This window comes from Loxodonta africana, chromosome 8, assembly GCF_030014295.1.
Source record: "Loxodonta africana isolate mLoxAfr1 chromosome 8, mLoxAfr1.hap2, whole genome shotgun sequence".
NCBI classification, from domain to species: Eukaryota; Metazoa; Chordata; class Mammalia; order Proboscidea; family Elephantidae; genus Loxodonta; species Loxodonta africana.
Window position 1 is genome coordinate 49,636,733 of NC_087349.1, and position 16,264 is coordinate 49,652,996.

The window sequence follows — 16,264 nt, forward strand, 5'->3', positions numbered from 1 at the left end:
ATTAGAACAAAAAAGCTCTCAGAGCCTCCCTGAATGCCTTTGGTCTGGCTCCTACTCCCAGTCCTCTAGCAATCCTTCTGTTTTAGTTCCTGCTGAGCTGAACAAGGGACACACATGTCAGTTTTACAGCTTAAACAGAGAGCTACGGTGAAAGAAAACAGCTGAGCCAGCAGGGAGCATAAAAAGAGGCGGAAGCATCAATATAGCTATTTTTTAGTCCAATGTAGTAAATAAACACATAGATTTTAATAAAGGCAGGTAGCTCCTTCCTTGAGCAGCCTCTCAAGGCTTCAAAAGGTTAGCACAAAGCTTGCTTGATCTTTTACTATAACAGCATTTTTGAAATTTTGATAACATCAAACATGAAAAAAAAAATAGGAAATGTCATAATTCTCAGACTCATCCTCAAAAAGAAAAGTAGAAAGCTTGAGAGGCATGAAAAGACAAGGCAGATAGAAATCACAAAAATATACACCAAATGTTTTTGCTGCCCAAATGGTTAGTGTATCACGAATTTGGCTGTAAGATAATTTTTGCCCTCTTTGGATCCTGTCCAAACTCCTCACCTTGGCCCTTCAAATCTTCAGTTGTCCTGTGCACCTTAGCCTCTCTTCTCTTCTGTATTGCTCTTACTCTTGGAGCTGACAAAGCAGAAAGAACTATAATTATGAGCACATGATGTGCCTGGAACTGTGTAGTATGTAATAACAACTTTACTGATATCTTCAGTTTTCAGGAAGAAATTGAGGCCTAGCAATTACTACTTAGAATGTATCTAAGTTGCCTCTCGTCTCTTACTTCTCTCCTCTTCACCCATTATGCTTCAGCCAGCCTGACCTTTGAGTTTCTTGATCAGGCATTAGTTCCATCCTAGGGGCATGCACTTGCTATTCTCTCTCATTGGAGTCCTCTTTCCCCAAATCTGGCTCCTTTTCATTCAGTTCTCAGATCAAATGGCCACCTCCCCTGGGTGATCGCTCCTGAAAACTCAGTTGGGAAGTATCTGATTATCTCCTCAGAGTAACTCTCTGTGGTGTCTACAAAGGACTATTGGTCCTTTGTAAGGAGTGTGGTTGGCTGATAGCTCCCAGCTGACCCTAATTCAGATATCCCACAGCGTTCGCCCTCAGGCCTGAGGTCTTGCTGTTCAGGCCTACCCCCAGCCCGTGAATGGAGCTAGGCTATTTCCGCACAATGAACAATATGCTCTAAAGAGCAAAATTTATTGGAGGTATGCAGAAAGGGTTCGCCGTAGGCCTGACCAGGACTTTATCTGCACCATCATCAGAGGCTTTTCTTCCCTAGTCTTCCCTCCTTCTTTCTCCCCTTCCCTAGTGCCAGGCCTGCATCCTGTTCTGAGAACTCTCCCCACTTGCACCTGCTCCCTCTCTCCTCTACCCTTCACAGGCACTTTTCCCAGTAAATCTCTTGCATGTCTAATTCTGTCTTGGCACCTGCTTCTCAGAAGACCTGAACTGATGCACCCTCTTGTAAACCACTCCATCTTATTACCTTTATAGCACATACAACTATTTTTAATTTATCCTATATAATTGATCCACTTACGTATTTATTTAATGTCTTTCCCCTACCACTGCTCCCCATCTGCAACCTAGTGTAATCTGTTTTATCCACTACTTCATTCCTAGAACTAAGAACAGTGCCTGGCTCAAGACAGGTCCTCAATTAATACTGTTGACTGAAAATTAATATTGTTGACTGAATAAATTAATGGGTTTAGAGATTAGATTTATTCTCTAAATCCAGTTCCTCCTCTTTACTCATTTACTATAAATATTTACTGTTCTAGGTGTCGGAGCTAAAACAGCAGCCAAAATAAGAGAGAGAGAGAGAGACAAAGTCTCTGTTCTTTTGAATTTATATTCAAGTGAGGGAAGACAGGTAATAATAATCATAAAAATATATTTTATGAGTTATAAATGAATTGTAGTACATAATAAGGGAATAAAGAGTAGGTTTTTAGGGAATATCTCTCCAACAAGTCAGCATTTGAACAGAGATTTTGATTAATGAGGGCATAGGTAGATATTCAGGGGAAGAGTGTTCCAGGAAGAAGGAACGGTACACTCAAAGGCCTGGTGGAGGAGTGTGTTTGGCAAATTCAAGGAATAGTCTGGAGGTGAGTGAGGCTGCACCATAGAGAGCAAGAGGGAGAGCGGTAGGAAATAATACTGGGGGTAGAGGGGGTGGATATGGTAAATCAGAGAGGTCCTTGTAGGTCATCATAATAACTTGGTATGGGATTTTTCTCAAAATGAAAAGTGAATAGCTAGTTTTGAGTAGAAGAGTGATAATAATCTAATTTACATTCCAAAAGGATGACTCTGGCTCCTATATGAAAAATAGACAGTACAGAACATGAGTGGAAGCAGAGGGACCAGATAGCAGGCTATTATAATATTCCATAAAAAAAATATTCCATAGATACCACAAATGAGAGTATATCAGTGGAGATGGTGATATTTGGCCAAATGCTAGATATAACTGAAGGCAGAGTTAACAGGATTTCCTGTGGGATTAGATACATAAGGCCTGAGGGAAAGAAAGGAATTAAGGATGACTCTAAGATTTTGGTCTGAACAAATGGAAGGAAGAAGTTGCCAATTACTGTATTTTTCTTCCAATGGTACAGGTGCAAGCACAGATAGGCAAAGAGCTAGATTTAATGAGATTTGAAGTTTTTCCTGGTGAATACAATGGTGGGGGTGTTTTGAAGAGAAGATTATCTTGATTGAAGGTGGTAACTAAGTTGGGATAGGAGAGAAATTAGCACATGACATCTGTTGAGGGACAGAGAAAAATGTACAGTTTGTGGATGGAAGGTCTCCGCAGTCTTGAAGAATTGATGGTGATAAAAGAGGGGGCTGGAAAGATCAGAATGGAGGTCAGAGTACGGGGTAGTCATGTTCTTTCCATTGTTCCATAACAATCTCCTTTTCTCCACCTGCATAATACTTGAGAAGAGTCATGGCTAAAATGCAACTATGGCAAATTCCCCCCAAAAATCCTGCTCTCCGTCTACTATCCCGTGTATCTCTCACTCTCCGCAATTAAAACTACTGAGTCTCTTCATTCAGCTTCTGCATTCTCAGTGTTTACACACTCCTTCATTCTACACGGTAAAGCTTCTGTTCACAACAATAGATCAAAGTGCTTTGGTGCATTTGCCAACAATCTCTTCCTGTTGAAATTAAAGACTCACAGGAACTTAGAATTGTTGGGATCGTGCAGATGATCTAATTCAATGCCTACATTTTTCTAGATAGGGATAGTGTAATTAAGGGACATTTAAAGACATGTAATAGACACAGTTTAGAATTGCTCTAAATTCTCCAGTTTACCTGCTTACAGCTTCTTTCACCATACCACTATTGCCAATGTTCTTTTTCTTCATACTTGTCCCTGTTGATCTTTTTCTAATGCATTTGAAATCATAAATAGCCATTTTTTTCTTAAACTTCTCCCTCCTTCACTTACGTGCTTATAATTCTTAGTGTCTCCTAGCTTCATCGACATATAAATTAGGCTCACATTTATATTCATCTCCAATGATTTTAAGATGTATCTGCTTCAGTAGGAAATTAAGCCTTCTAGAAGTATTTTCCAGGTATTTCTACTAGTCCACCAAGGTGGCTTCATATTCACACGAGTACAAACAAGTCTGTTGTCTAAAGTCACTGCCTAATGTCCTTCTGTTTTCCTCTTTTCCAGTGTTCCCTTTTGTCATTGCCACTGGCAATGAAGTTACTTGAGGGAGACTGAGCACTGCCCATAGTGCAGTGCCCATCAGGAGGATGTGACTATCCATGCCCAAAGTACTGTCTTTAGATGGCTTTTAGTGCCTCGGTGCTCAGGTGCCTGAGTCGTGGTATGCTCCACATAGAGACAATGACCTCCATATCATCTCTGAGCCAGATGTTGCACCCTGTGTATCCGAAGAGCCCTTCTTGTCTCACGAAGTATCTTAGTAGTAATTCTATGAGCTTTTGTTTTTTGACCTTTGCCCAGAATCTCACAGCATGGCTAATGCAAATAGTTTGGGTTTGGTATCTTTATATCTCTAACAGTGTAACAGCACAGATGCCCCTCTATCCTTCCAATTATCCCTAATCTTTCCCCAATCCAAACTCTTCCCTTCTCATTTAGAAAGCAAAAAACTCAAAGCAAACAATAGAGAAGTGTACACATAGCACAACTGCTCCTAATTTAACCAAAGATGTACTATACACTGCTCTTTTGATTGATGTATGTTTATAGGTCCAGATATAGATATCTATGTCAAAGTCCTAACTCTCTTATATGGTTCCAGTTTATCCCCACACTAATCCACTGACACACCAAGTCAGCCTATCTCAAATCCACTCTTCTTACGTTCTTTGGCTTCATTTTGTCAGATGCTAGGACATGCAAGGAAAAGGTTGGAGGCTAGAAGGAGTTTCTGAGTTCTAACCTCAGTTGACACTAATCCCATTTGTCTTCTGAATAACATAGAATCTCAAGGTTGGAAGGGATCTTAAAAGTTATCTCATCTAGCTTTAGACTGTGCCCGGTAAGATATCATACAACCTAAATTTGTACATACTAGTCAAGGATGTTACAAATGTCTCCTTTCAGATGAATTGTACACTGTTCTTCCTTACATCAAGGTAAAATTTGTTTGCTGTAGCTTCTTTCTACTACTTCTAAATCTACCACTTTGGAGACAGAAAGAAAATGTTTATTCCCTCTGATTCATGACATCCCATCAGTTACTTGAAAACAGCTATCATGTCACTTTGTAGCTTCTCTTTCCTACATTACATATTTTCAACTTCTTCAATTATTCCTTATGACAGAGTTCAGAGTTACTTTAAAACCTAGATGTTCTCTGCTGAATGTGTTCCAGTTAGTCTCTTGGCATATGTCTCTGACTCTCTTAATATATGATGCTCAGTATTATTCAGTAATGAAAAGAAATATTGATATATGCTACAACATAGATAAATCCTGAAAACATCATAAGTAAAAGAAGCCAGTCACAAGTGATTACATATTGCATTATTCCATTTCTATGAAATTCCAGAATAGGCAAATCTAGAGACAGAAAGCATAATGGTGTTTGCCTAGGACTGGGGGAGAGGGGTGTAAAATGGGGGCCTGGGGAGTGACAACTAAGGAATGCAGCATTTCTTTTTGGGGTGACAAAGACGTTCTGACATTGATTGTGGCGATGCTTCAACAATTCTGTGAATATACTAAAAGTCACTGAATTGCGTACTTTAAGAGTAAATTATATGGTATGTGAATTATATCTCAATAAAGCTATTTAAAAAAGAAACAAACGTGATGCTTAGAAAGGAAATCAGTACTCTGAAACAAAGTGTTTTCACCTCTAAATCTCAGCTTCACTCTCTCTAAAATGGATGAGTTAATAAACTCTTTACCTTGTTGATAAAATTGTTGAATCATATTTTGCTACCTCATAATTATGTAAGTTATTAATTAGTTTGAGTGACTTTCATCACCTCATATCTGGATTACTAACACAGTCCACTTGTTGGTAACCCATTTTTTCACACATAGTGGCAAGAGTTTTTTTGAAGCACCTATTCCCCAACTCACTAAGGAGAATATAAGGAACACTTAGTACCCATTGTATCAGTCCAATTCTTCACCTTTGTATTTAAAGCTCTTTTCCAACTTTGTTCTATACTTCCTACCATTCTTCACAGCCCAGCTAAATTTTAGTTATAAAACACTTGTTCTCTCCTATAGACACTTTGCATATTAACCCTTTTAGCTGGTTATTACTCTCAAACAAAATATACCCCTTGAAACTCCCCACCAATCCCAGTCATCATATCCTTCAAAAGTTCTTTCAAAACTTTCTTCTCTTGGAATTTGCCCTCAGACTGATCACTCTATTACCTGTATCCTCTCAGAAGTTTATATACAGCTAATTTGAAGTTCTTATTCTTTCATTATTATCCTTTAACTCCTAAACTACTTGACAAGATTATCAAATGAGAGAGGTAATGTTTATGATTCTGTTATACCTTCTTTTCTCCAAAACACTTTCTGTAGTCATTTCCACCAGTACTCCGCCATGATTGCTTCATCTTTTGCTGCAACTTTTTGTTAGTCATATGCTCTATCTGGTCCGAAGCTTGCAGGAAAAAAGAATCACAGTAACAGATAATCCAAAATGACTAATACACAAACACTATATCGAAAGTTAACTTCCTTAAGCTTAATTTCAGAGTTACTCATGAACATCAACATTTAGAGTGCCAAGAAATACAAAAAGGTAACTCAAGGCTAATTTTTACAGATGAATTTCAGAAAATAAGACTTCCAGATAGATATCAACTTCTAAGTTTTAGTACATCAATGAAGAAATTTGACTACCAGCCCCATCTTCTAATCAGTCAGCCTTTCCTGTGGTGTGTGTAAGACAAAGATGGAGTGCAACAATGGCAGTTGGGATCACCAGCCTGACAGGGAGAGATCAGGCAGTGAACTTAAGCAATTATATTAGGCGCTAGATACTGGGTGAAATGTCTGTCCAGCCCCAAGAGCTCATCTTGCCCAAACCAGTTAGAGCTGGAAGAATGGGGCCATCAAGTACATCAACCCTTCACCATTTTATGAGTGAGGAAGCTAAGGTCTGTTAACAGGAGTGCCATGCCCAATGGCACAGGAGTTATTAACAGGGTCATAAATACTGGTTCAAAATTTGACAAGGAAGTTCACAAGCTGCTCCAGAGGAGGTCTGTTACGGTGTGGAGCAGATTTGTTTGTGTGGGTGTGTTTTATTGCTCTGGTCATTTTTTATACATGCTTTGATTCTTTGTCTCTCATCTTCTCAGATTATGAGGAAATCCTTCAAAATGTTGTTTGTGAAAAAGAAAAGTGATAATGGGTGGAAGAAAAAAGGACATTACAAAGGACGGGAAACTGAAGAAAAGGAGAAAGTCACTGACCCGTTTTCTCCCCGACTTTTCCTGCTCCCCACTGTCCCCATCTCTGGTTCCACCGCGGCTCCGTTCCCTTCCCAGCTGCCTGTTTCCCACGGCCCAGAACGCCACCCGACAGGGGTTCTACATTTTGAAAACCCTTGCGTGGGTGCGAAGCTGGGCATGCTCAAAAGCTCAGGACTGGCTTTGCTCGGCTCTCAACTTTGGCAGCTCTCCCACCGCCACACCGAAAGCGGCAGGTCCGCACAGATCCCTCGGTGTGAGTAAACGGGAAGAAATTATCTCACTCCCTCGGAGGGAGGCGGGTGGCAGAACGCGAGGACCCAGCCTCACCGGGCAGTTCCGCGCTCCTGTGGGCGCTTCCAGGGCGCGGGCTCGGGGGGTGGGGGGTGCCCGGATCTCGGGGACTGCTCGGCGCCAGGGAGCGGCCGGGCACGTCGGGAACGCGGGGGCGCGCCCCTCCGAGGGAGCTCTGTCCGAGGCAGGTGCGCGGGAGCGCGCTCTGGGAGTGGTCCCAGGCTGGCGGGAGGGGCGGGCAGGGGCGGGGCCGCGGCGGCGCGCGGACGCCGAGCTCCGCGGGGCTTGGAGAGGCTGCGGCGCGGCCAGCGGCGGGAGGGTGGCAGCTGCTGCATCTGGAGGCTCCAGATCCCGGGCTTCTGGGCGCTGAGGGGCGCCAGGAGCGGAGCCTGGCCTTGAGGAGAGGCTTTGAAGAGGCCGTCTGCTTCTTTGCAGACACCTTTTTCCTAGATTCCGTTGACGAAGTGGGTGGGGGTGGTGTGGCCCACGTCGGGAGGTATTTGAACTGCCGCATCCAGAAAGAAAGAATTTCCCCGTGTTTGGAGACAGCACATCGGACGTGGAGGGAGCGGCGGTAACCTCTCGCTCTTGGCACAATGGGCTGTACGCTGAGCGCCGAGGACAAGGCGGCGGTGGAGAGGAGTAAGATGATCGACCGGAACCTCCGCGAGGATGGCGAGAAGGCGGCGCGCGAGGTCAAGCTGCTGCTGCTCGGTAAGGGCGGCCAGGCCGGACGCCGGGGTGGGGAGGACGGCCTGGGGGTCCCAGGGGCCGAGGGGGAGCAGGCCGGTGGGCTGGGCGCGGCGCGCCGGGCTGGCTGCTGCCGGGGCTCGGCGTCTTCGAACCCGAAGGGAATGTGTCGAAGCGGCCGATGGCGCGTCTTGTAGCGCCCGAGGGTGGTTTCGGAGAGAGAGGCTGTCCAGGGCGGTGCAGCGCCCAGGGGTGCCCTCCTGTCCCCCGGTCGTCTGCCTCCCATCGCCGTGGAGGGCGAGAACTCGGCCGCGGTGGGGCAGGAGCCTCACTTCATCCGAAGCTTTCGTGTGGCCCCTGCAGGTAGCCGGGGAGCGATTTTAAAGCGGCAGATGGCGCGGAAACCCTTTTCTTTGAAGTTAGCTCAGCCTTGTAAAGATGAGCATTCATGGCAAGAAAATAAGAGTCTCCCTCCCCCGGAGACCTTTCATACCCGGTGTTGTGTCGCGGTTGTGGTTTCACTAGTCCAGAGTGGCACTTTGCGTGAAATCAGTGAACCTTTTGTGGGGCCTTTGGGGTTGAAATGTGTCTTTCCTGTCAACTTCCGATGGCGATTCAGTAAGTGTTACAGGAACACTGATTGTATTTACCTTGCGGAAGGAAATAGGCTGCTCTACGTGCTTTATTTTTCCTACTCCGGGGGCATGGAAACCACCAAAGTTGGGTTACGTTCGCTCCAGTAGTGGATCAGACGGATAAATGAGTGATGAAAACTGATGTGAAAGGTGCGAAAGGGTCACGCCGACAACAGGATTCTCTCTCCGGCCGCCACGGTTTCTGATAAATGAGGTTTGCCAGGTACAAGCCAGGATTTTGTTTAGTCTTAGTCCTCATAATGAAACGTTACGTGGAGGACTTTTTCCATTGCTAATGGGGGAGAAAATAAAAAAAGAGTAAACCAGGGTTTTGACTCAGGGATATGTTAGGAAGATATTCACAGTTTAAGATGTTTAGTTTTATGAGTTAGGGTTTTCTTTTGTTTCCTTGACTCCCTTGCCCCCACCCCCACCCCACTCTAAGTAGAGACAGGTTTCTCAGAATCTTCATTTGCACTTCCAGCGATTGCTTATATATATATAGACATACATACAGTTATAATAAAAGAGAAATATTGCAGAAACCTGTTTTCAGCAAGCGTCTATGTCACTGGTTTAATGACTGCAGAAAAAAATGGTGGGTTTTTTTCCCCCATCACTAGCAAGCTTAGAAGCAGCGAACCTGGCATGACTAAAAGTAACTATGATCTGAGTCATTCTGAAAGTAAACTGAAATAACTTTGCATTTCAAAGACCTGAATGTCTTTACCTCCTCCCCACAACATAAACCTTCCTCAATTTATACTGTTTACCTGAGGTTTTGCATTAATACCAAAAAACCAAACCCCGTACCGTCGAGTCGATTCTGACTCGTAGCGACTCTATAGGACAGGGTGGAACTGCACCATAGAGTTTCCAAGCAGCATCTGGCAGATTCGAACTGCCGACCCTTTGGTTAGCAGCCGTACCACTTAACCACTACGCCACCAGGGTTTCCTTACATTGATAAGAAATACTATATTTTTGACCAGGTCAGTATATTTGCAGTGTACTGAGCACAGAAGAGACACAATTTGCTAAAGAAACACTTCGACTTTTGTGAATTGCATGAGCTTGAGAGTAAAAATAAGACAGGATTAAAAAGTTCCTTTGTTTAGTTTTTGCCCTCCTGCTCTGGTATTATTTTTGTATATTTCATCGTATCTTAGCTTGAGCCAGCCATCCACCATGTTTAAGACAATTGCAAAATGATTCCTCTGGTGGTGGTGGTTTATGCTTTAATGAGATGTCTGTTAGAAAGGGATAGAGTTTATTTTTACTTATATTCAGAATAGACTAGTGTTTCTCAACCTTAGCACTATTGATACTTTGGGTCAGATAATTCTGTGTTGTGAGGGCTCTTCTTACATCATGCAATATTTAGCAGCATCTTTGGCCTCTTATGATTTGGATGCCAGAAGTCTCCCCCTCAGGTTGTGACAACCAAAACTATATCCAGACATTGCCAAACGTTTCCTGGAGGCAAAATCAACCCTGGTTGAGAACATCTGGTCTGCATTAACAAATATAGTTGAGTGTGTGATGTAGAACCAAAAGTTTCATCTCTGCAGCATTCTATAGTTAGAGTCATGGGGAATATGTAGCAAAGTCATGATTTTCAGGGGAAATTATAAAATTCTAATTTCTTTACACAAAAAACATTAAGAAAGATTTCAGAATGAAAAATATTTTAAGTAACTAAATTCCTTCAGCTGTCTTTTCTAGCTTTGGTCTTTTTCTTTCTCATCTAGCTCTGCAGAAATCCTGTTACATCTCTCTCTTGTAAGGCCCAACCCTCCTCTGTCTTCTCTCTCTCACCCCCAATCTATTCTACCCTTTTGCCCAGAGTTCCCACACAACAGAATGCTGGTTTACTTATTTCAGAAATCTTAATTCTTGGAATGTTTGGAATTTTCTCTTTTTTTCCCTGATTTGATTTTTAGCAGTGAAGTGTAACCTTTGCCTCTTTTTTGGATGTTTAAAGCCGTATATGTAAGTGGCTCAGTGAAATCATCCCATATGAAACATGGCAACTGAATCAACTAGAAGTGTAAAATGGCTTCTAGGTGACCTGTATAACCAATATCACTTCCATTTACATCAAGGCTTCTTCCTCTTCAATTATTTTGTTTTCCATTGAATTATATATGTGTGTGTGTATGTATATGTTTATCTAACAGCATATTAAATAGATAATTATATTGTATTTTTTCTCTTAGGGGAGGTGTGGTCATTTTAGTCATCTGGGCTGAGAAATTCAAGAATGAGACTTACATATTACTAGTAAAATGGTAAAAATAGGTGTCTGTAATTTTTTTTTTTTTGCCAGTAGTATTTTACTCTCCTTATTAGGAGCAGTGAATTAGGCCTCATAGAAGAGAGGACATGGTCTAATCCTTGACCTAAAGGAAACTAGGTCAGGTTTTGAGTGGCTTAAATCTTTTAGGTTTAGTTTCCAGGCTTTACTATTACAATAACAATCCTAAATGGAGAAATTTATTTTAATAATGAAATCTTTTTTTTCCCCCATTGCATATGACTAACTGTCTCAGGGAAAAACATCTTTTAGTGCTATATCCTTGGGGTGCATTATCTGTCATCTTTTTAAAGTTGGCATTAGGCCTGTACTGTTTTTCAGTACCCATAGTGTACATGTGGCCCCTTATTAAATACTTTATTGTAATTTTCTAAGATGTGAGGGGTTAGATCATAAAAAGTGAAATTTCCACATTAATTGTTCATAAATTCTTTCATTCGAAGGTTCTGAGCTTTATTCTCCATCATTCCACCTCATTATCCTCACCCCCAACCCACCCACCCCCACAAACAAATGCCCATACAGGTTAGGTGAAAATGAAGTCAGGGGATTGAATCTCTTCTGCTTGGTGGTAATTTTTCCATTGCTACCATCACACACAGCTATTTTGGCTGCTACATCATCATTCTTTGTTGCTCCCTTTGAACTTGCCCTATGACTTGCCTAGTTGAGAAATTTTGGCATTGCAGGACTTTGTATTTGTATTGCTTTAGCTATTTTCCTAGAATTGGCCCACGATCTTAGATGTCAGAAATTCCATTTCCTTGAATAAATGGACCTAGAATTTCAACATGGGTTGTGCGCTTCTCTCTCATTGGCCTACCTTGTATTAACAATTACCTTAATAGAAGCCACAGGTGATATAAAAGTATGTTTTGAAAGTGATTTTTCTCTATCTTCCGTTTTTCTTTCTCACTTTCATAGTTCAGGTCCTTCTCTGTCTTTGGCAGCTAATTCCAGGAGGCTTTACACTTCTGATTTTTCCTCTCTAACCTGTTCTTTCTACCATAGGTGTCTTTTCAAACCAAGCTAATTCCTTGCTGAGAAACCTTTGTTGACTTCTCTGTGGCCTGCAGAATAAAAGCTAACTTCCTTTCCCCAGAGCACCCCCATCCTGCATGTGTTAAAGCATGTTTGCATTCTCGGTTGTTGTGTCCTTTAGCCACCCTGGGTGCAGCCTTGCTGACTGTGAGCATTTTGGGGCAGAATCGTTGTAAGTCCTACTTGTATCCCTGACAACCCTTCTGTTTTTTCATGTACATAATGAGTTCTTAATTATGCTAAATTAATGTCTTGTATAGGATCATGATTTACGTGGAATATGAACCTTACATTTTACCATTTTCAGTATCAGTAGGTATAAATACCTACTCAGACAAACGACGTAAATAAAAAAGAACAGTAAAAGTATGTGATGACTAAAACGTATCTAAAATCAGCTTGTTTGGGTTAAGATTTTTTTCATATTTATAATAACTTTTTACAGTCATTATATTTATTTAGTGAGAGAGAAGTAAGTTAGATAAATTTAAGGCAATAACAATGGGCATTTGTTGAAGGAAGGCTTGCTATGTTATAGTTATTAAATGATTTTTTTTTTTTTTTTGGTAAAGGTAAATCTCACATTCTGATCTTTAATTTTGACCTCTTTTAACGTAAATAAAGAGGGTGAGTCCTGTTAAATTTATTAACGATAGGAAATCCCTCTTAATGGAATTTAGTGGAAGATAATATTTAAACCTGGAAAAGGTTGCTTTAGTTTTTTGAAACAAAAATTGATTGTCCAACTTTAATTTTTATTTTGTTAGGCATTTCGCACTGCCTTGGAAAATTCAAGGTAGAATAAATCCACTGGGGGCACCTAAAAGTATTGGTCACTTTTACAAATGAGGGCCTGTTCTGGGACACAGTTACATAGCTGAAATTCATATCCAAGATGGCATTTGAGCCTTACGAACTATGGTCAACCTAGGTATGTAAAATTTAGGTAGCTTTCTGTTGTAACTTGATAAATTAAAAACACTGACAGAAATAGGACAAAAATAATTTTTACATGATTACCACAAACTTAGTGACTTACAACAATACAAATTTATTACTTTTCATTTATAAAGATTAGAAGTACAAATTGGATTTCACTGGGCTAAAATAAAGGTGTTGGCAGGGCACCTTTCCCTCTTGAGGTTCTAAGGGAGGATATATTCCCTTGCCTTTTCCAGCATCTGTCTTATGGCTGCCTGCATTCATTGGCTTGTGGTACCTGTCTCCATCTTCAAAGCCAGCAATGACTGGTACAGCCTTTCTCCCATAGCATCACTTTCCTGCCTTCCTCTCTCGATTATAAAAACTCTTGTGATTACTTTGGGTCCAACCAGGTAATCCAGAATAATATCCCCATCTCAAGATCCTAAATTTAATCACATTTGCAAAGTCCCTTTTGCCATTTAAGGTAACATTTTCACAGTTTCTGGGGATTGAGACTTGAGTATCTTTGGGGGAGTTAATATTCTGCCTATCGCAGCCTACTCTCTGGTCTCTCTACAAATTCACATAAGTCTCTCATGCAAAATAAATTCAACCTCACCCAGCATCTCTAAAAATTCTCAACCCATTAGAGCTTCAACTCAAAATCCAAAATGCATTCGAGTCTCATCAGTTCAGATGTCTCATATCTCATCTAAGTAACCTAAATCAGGTATGGGAATAACTGATACTGGGAAAAATCCCTCTCTATCTGTGTGAAATCAGAAAACCATCTGTTCCCAGTATATAATGGTAGGAGAGGCATAAAATACCAGTTATATATGTTCAAGAAGTGAGAAAACAGACGAAAAAAAGGCATCACCAGTACCAAGCAATTTTGAAACCCAGCAGGTCAAGCTTCATTAGGTTTCAAGGCCTGGGAATTAGCCAGTGTGGCTCTCTGCTCTACCCACTGGACATGGGCTCCGTCTTTGGAGTCATCCTTCTTTTTTAGTGAGAGATAGCATAAATTTAAAGATGACTAGTTTTATCAGCCTGTTTCTTACCTGTAGAACTGTGGGAGTCCAACAGCATTCTTTCATGTTGTCTTCTCTCAACTTACGTCTTTCCTCTCCCATTTCATAAGCAATAAGAAGCCAGGCTGCACCACTTTCTTTGCTTAGAAACCTCCTCAGCTGTATATCCAAGTTCATTGCTTATAAATTGGCTTAACACATAATTGAAGGACACAGTTCAACTAAGCTTTTTATCAATTTATAACAAGGATCACCTTTCTTCCAGTTTTAATACATGTTCCTTACTCTCATCTGATTCCTGACAGACAGCACCTTTAAAGTCTGCTTTCTACCAACAGTCTGTTTATGACAATTTAGGTATTTTAAGATGATATATGTTTTCTTGTTCATGGTCCTCAGTCTTTCTGAGCCCTCACTGTTAGAGACGTTAACATCCATACTTCTACAAACAGTCTCTCAAGGCATTCTCAGCTTTTCTGTCATGCTCGTCAAAATTCTTTCAGCCTCTGTCCATGGCCAGTTCCAAAGCCATTTCTGCATTTTTAGGTATTTATTACAGCAGCATCCCACTTCCAGGCTTCTGAGATATTGCAGTAATATACTCATATCTTTTAGTAACTTTAGGGAATGCATAATGACTGTAATTTTATGTTCTTTAATACCTCACAGTTTATGTAATTAGCATGGTAACAGTAATAATCACCAATTTCTGGCACTTCATAATGAACCCATGATATTTCATTTAAGTCATGGTATGAAACACTTTCCTTCTTTGACTCCTTTTTATTGTTGTTAGGTGCCATTGAGTCAATTCTGACTCATAGCAACCCTGTGTACAACAGAGTGAAACACTGCCTGGTCCCACGCCACCCTCATAACCATTGCTGTTTTAGCCAATTGTTGCAGGCACTGTGTCAGCCCTCTTTAGTGAAGTTTTTCCCGACCATCCAGTCTAAATAGTGTTCCTTCATCTTCCTTCCTAATACACCATGCTGAAATCATCGTGTGCATTTACTTTTTTACTCTCTGCTGCCTTTGTGGGTTCAGCTCCATCAGGGAAGGAATCCTGTCTGACTTATGACCTGATGGGTGGCACATAGTATTTCTTCATAAATATTGGTTAAATGAATGAATGGATAAATTATTGAACATTAATTTTGGGCATACCATTTATTGACTAATAGTTCTTTAAAAGAAAAAAGTTGATACATTGTCTTTGTTCCTTGTGCAATTTTAGCAAATTTTGACACATCATATCTTCATTTACGCATTATCTACATCTTGTAGGTTAGAGTAACCAAAACTTGCTAAATTATTCCTAACACAGGTCTAAAAAGTAGAATTAATTTGGGGGACCAAATTCTTGTTTCATGGTCAGAAAAATATTGTGACTCTTGGTAAATTGATGGTACAATGTGGGCAGTGCTGGCTTTCAGGACCCATCAGGTTATACAGAAGCTCACCACCAGTCTGTTCTTTAGGTCTTGCCTGTCTTTTATGGTAAGAGTTATCACTGATGGTATTTGTAAAGTATGTTCTGTGTTTTTGGCATCAAGTTATGCCTCACACAAAATTCTTAAGAGGCTTCATAATCTCTTCAGGGAAAATATATAGATGACATAATGACAGGGAAGAAACAATAAATGCTAGGAGAGGTGAGCTGTAATATTGGGGACTTCAGTGTTTCTCTTGTGGGGTGAGGGCATGGCATGTCTCTAGAAATTACTGTGATTATAAATTGATCAACCTCCTTGATGTATTTCTAAGCTTACTATTTGATCCTGATTAGCTAGCTGTAAACTGTACTGTATAAAAACAGACAGACAAACCCATTGCCAGTTACAACTCATAGCAACCCCATAGCACAGAGTAGAACTGCTGTGGAGGGCTTCCAGAGGGTTTCCAAAGCTATAAATCTTTACAGAAGCAGACTGCCACATCTTTCTTCCACAGAATGACTGGTGGATTCAGACTACCAACCTTTTGGTTAGCAGATAGGTGCTTAACCACTGCACAGGAGCGCTCCTTCTGTGCTGTAAAACCAAACTGCTTGCCGTAAAGTCAATTTCTACTCATACCAACCCCAAAGGACAGAACAGAACTCTGCGCTGTGGGGCTTCCAAGGAGCGGCCAGTAGTTTCAAACTGCTGACCTTTTGGTTAGCAGCCAAACATTTAACCACGTGCAACCAGGGCTCTTAAAACCAAAACCTACTGCCATCGAGTCGATTCTGACTCATAGCAACCCTATAGGATAGAATAGAACTGCCCCATAGTTTCCAAGGTGCGCCTGATAGATTCGAATTGCCGACCTTTTTGGTTATCAGCCGTGGTACTCAACCACTACGCC

The 16,264-nt window shown here is 41.2% G+C and overlaps 1 protein-coding gene across 1 annotated transcript in view; it reads left to right on the forward strand.

Moving 5' to 3' along the window:
- Window positions 1-7,635: 7,635 nt before the first annotated feature.
- GNAI1 (G protein subunit alpha i1) overlaps window positions 7,636-16,264 on the forward strand; it is an 84,385-nt gene continuing 75,756 nt past the window's right edge. Inside the window, exon 1 of the mRNA XM_003407179.3 lies at window positions 7,636-7,988. Coding sequence (XP_003407227.1) covers window positions 7,871-7,988 — 118 coding nt within the window. The 5' untranslated portion in view covers window positions 7,636-7,870. The remainder of the gene's footprint in view (window positions 7,989-16,264) is intronic.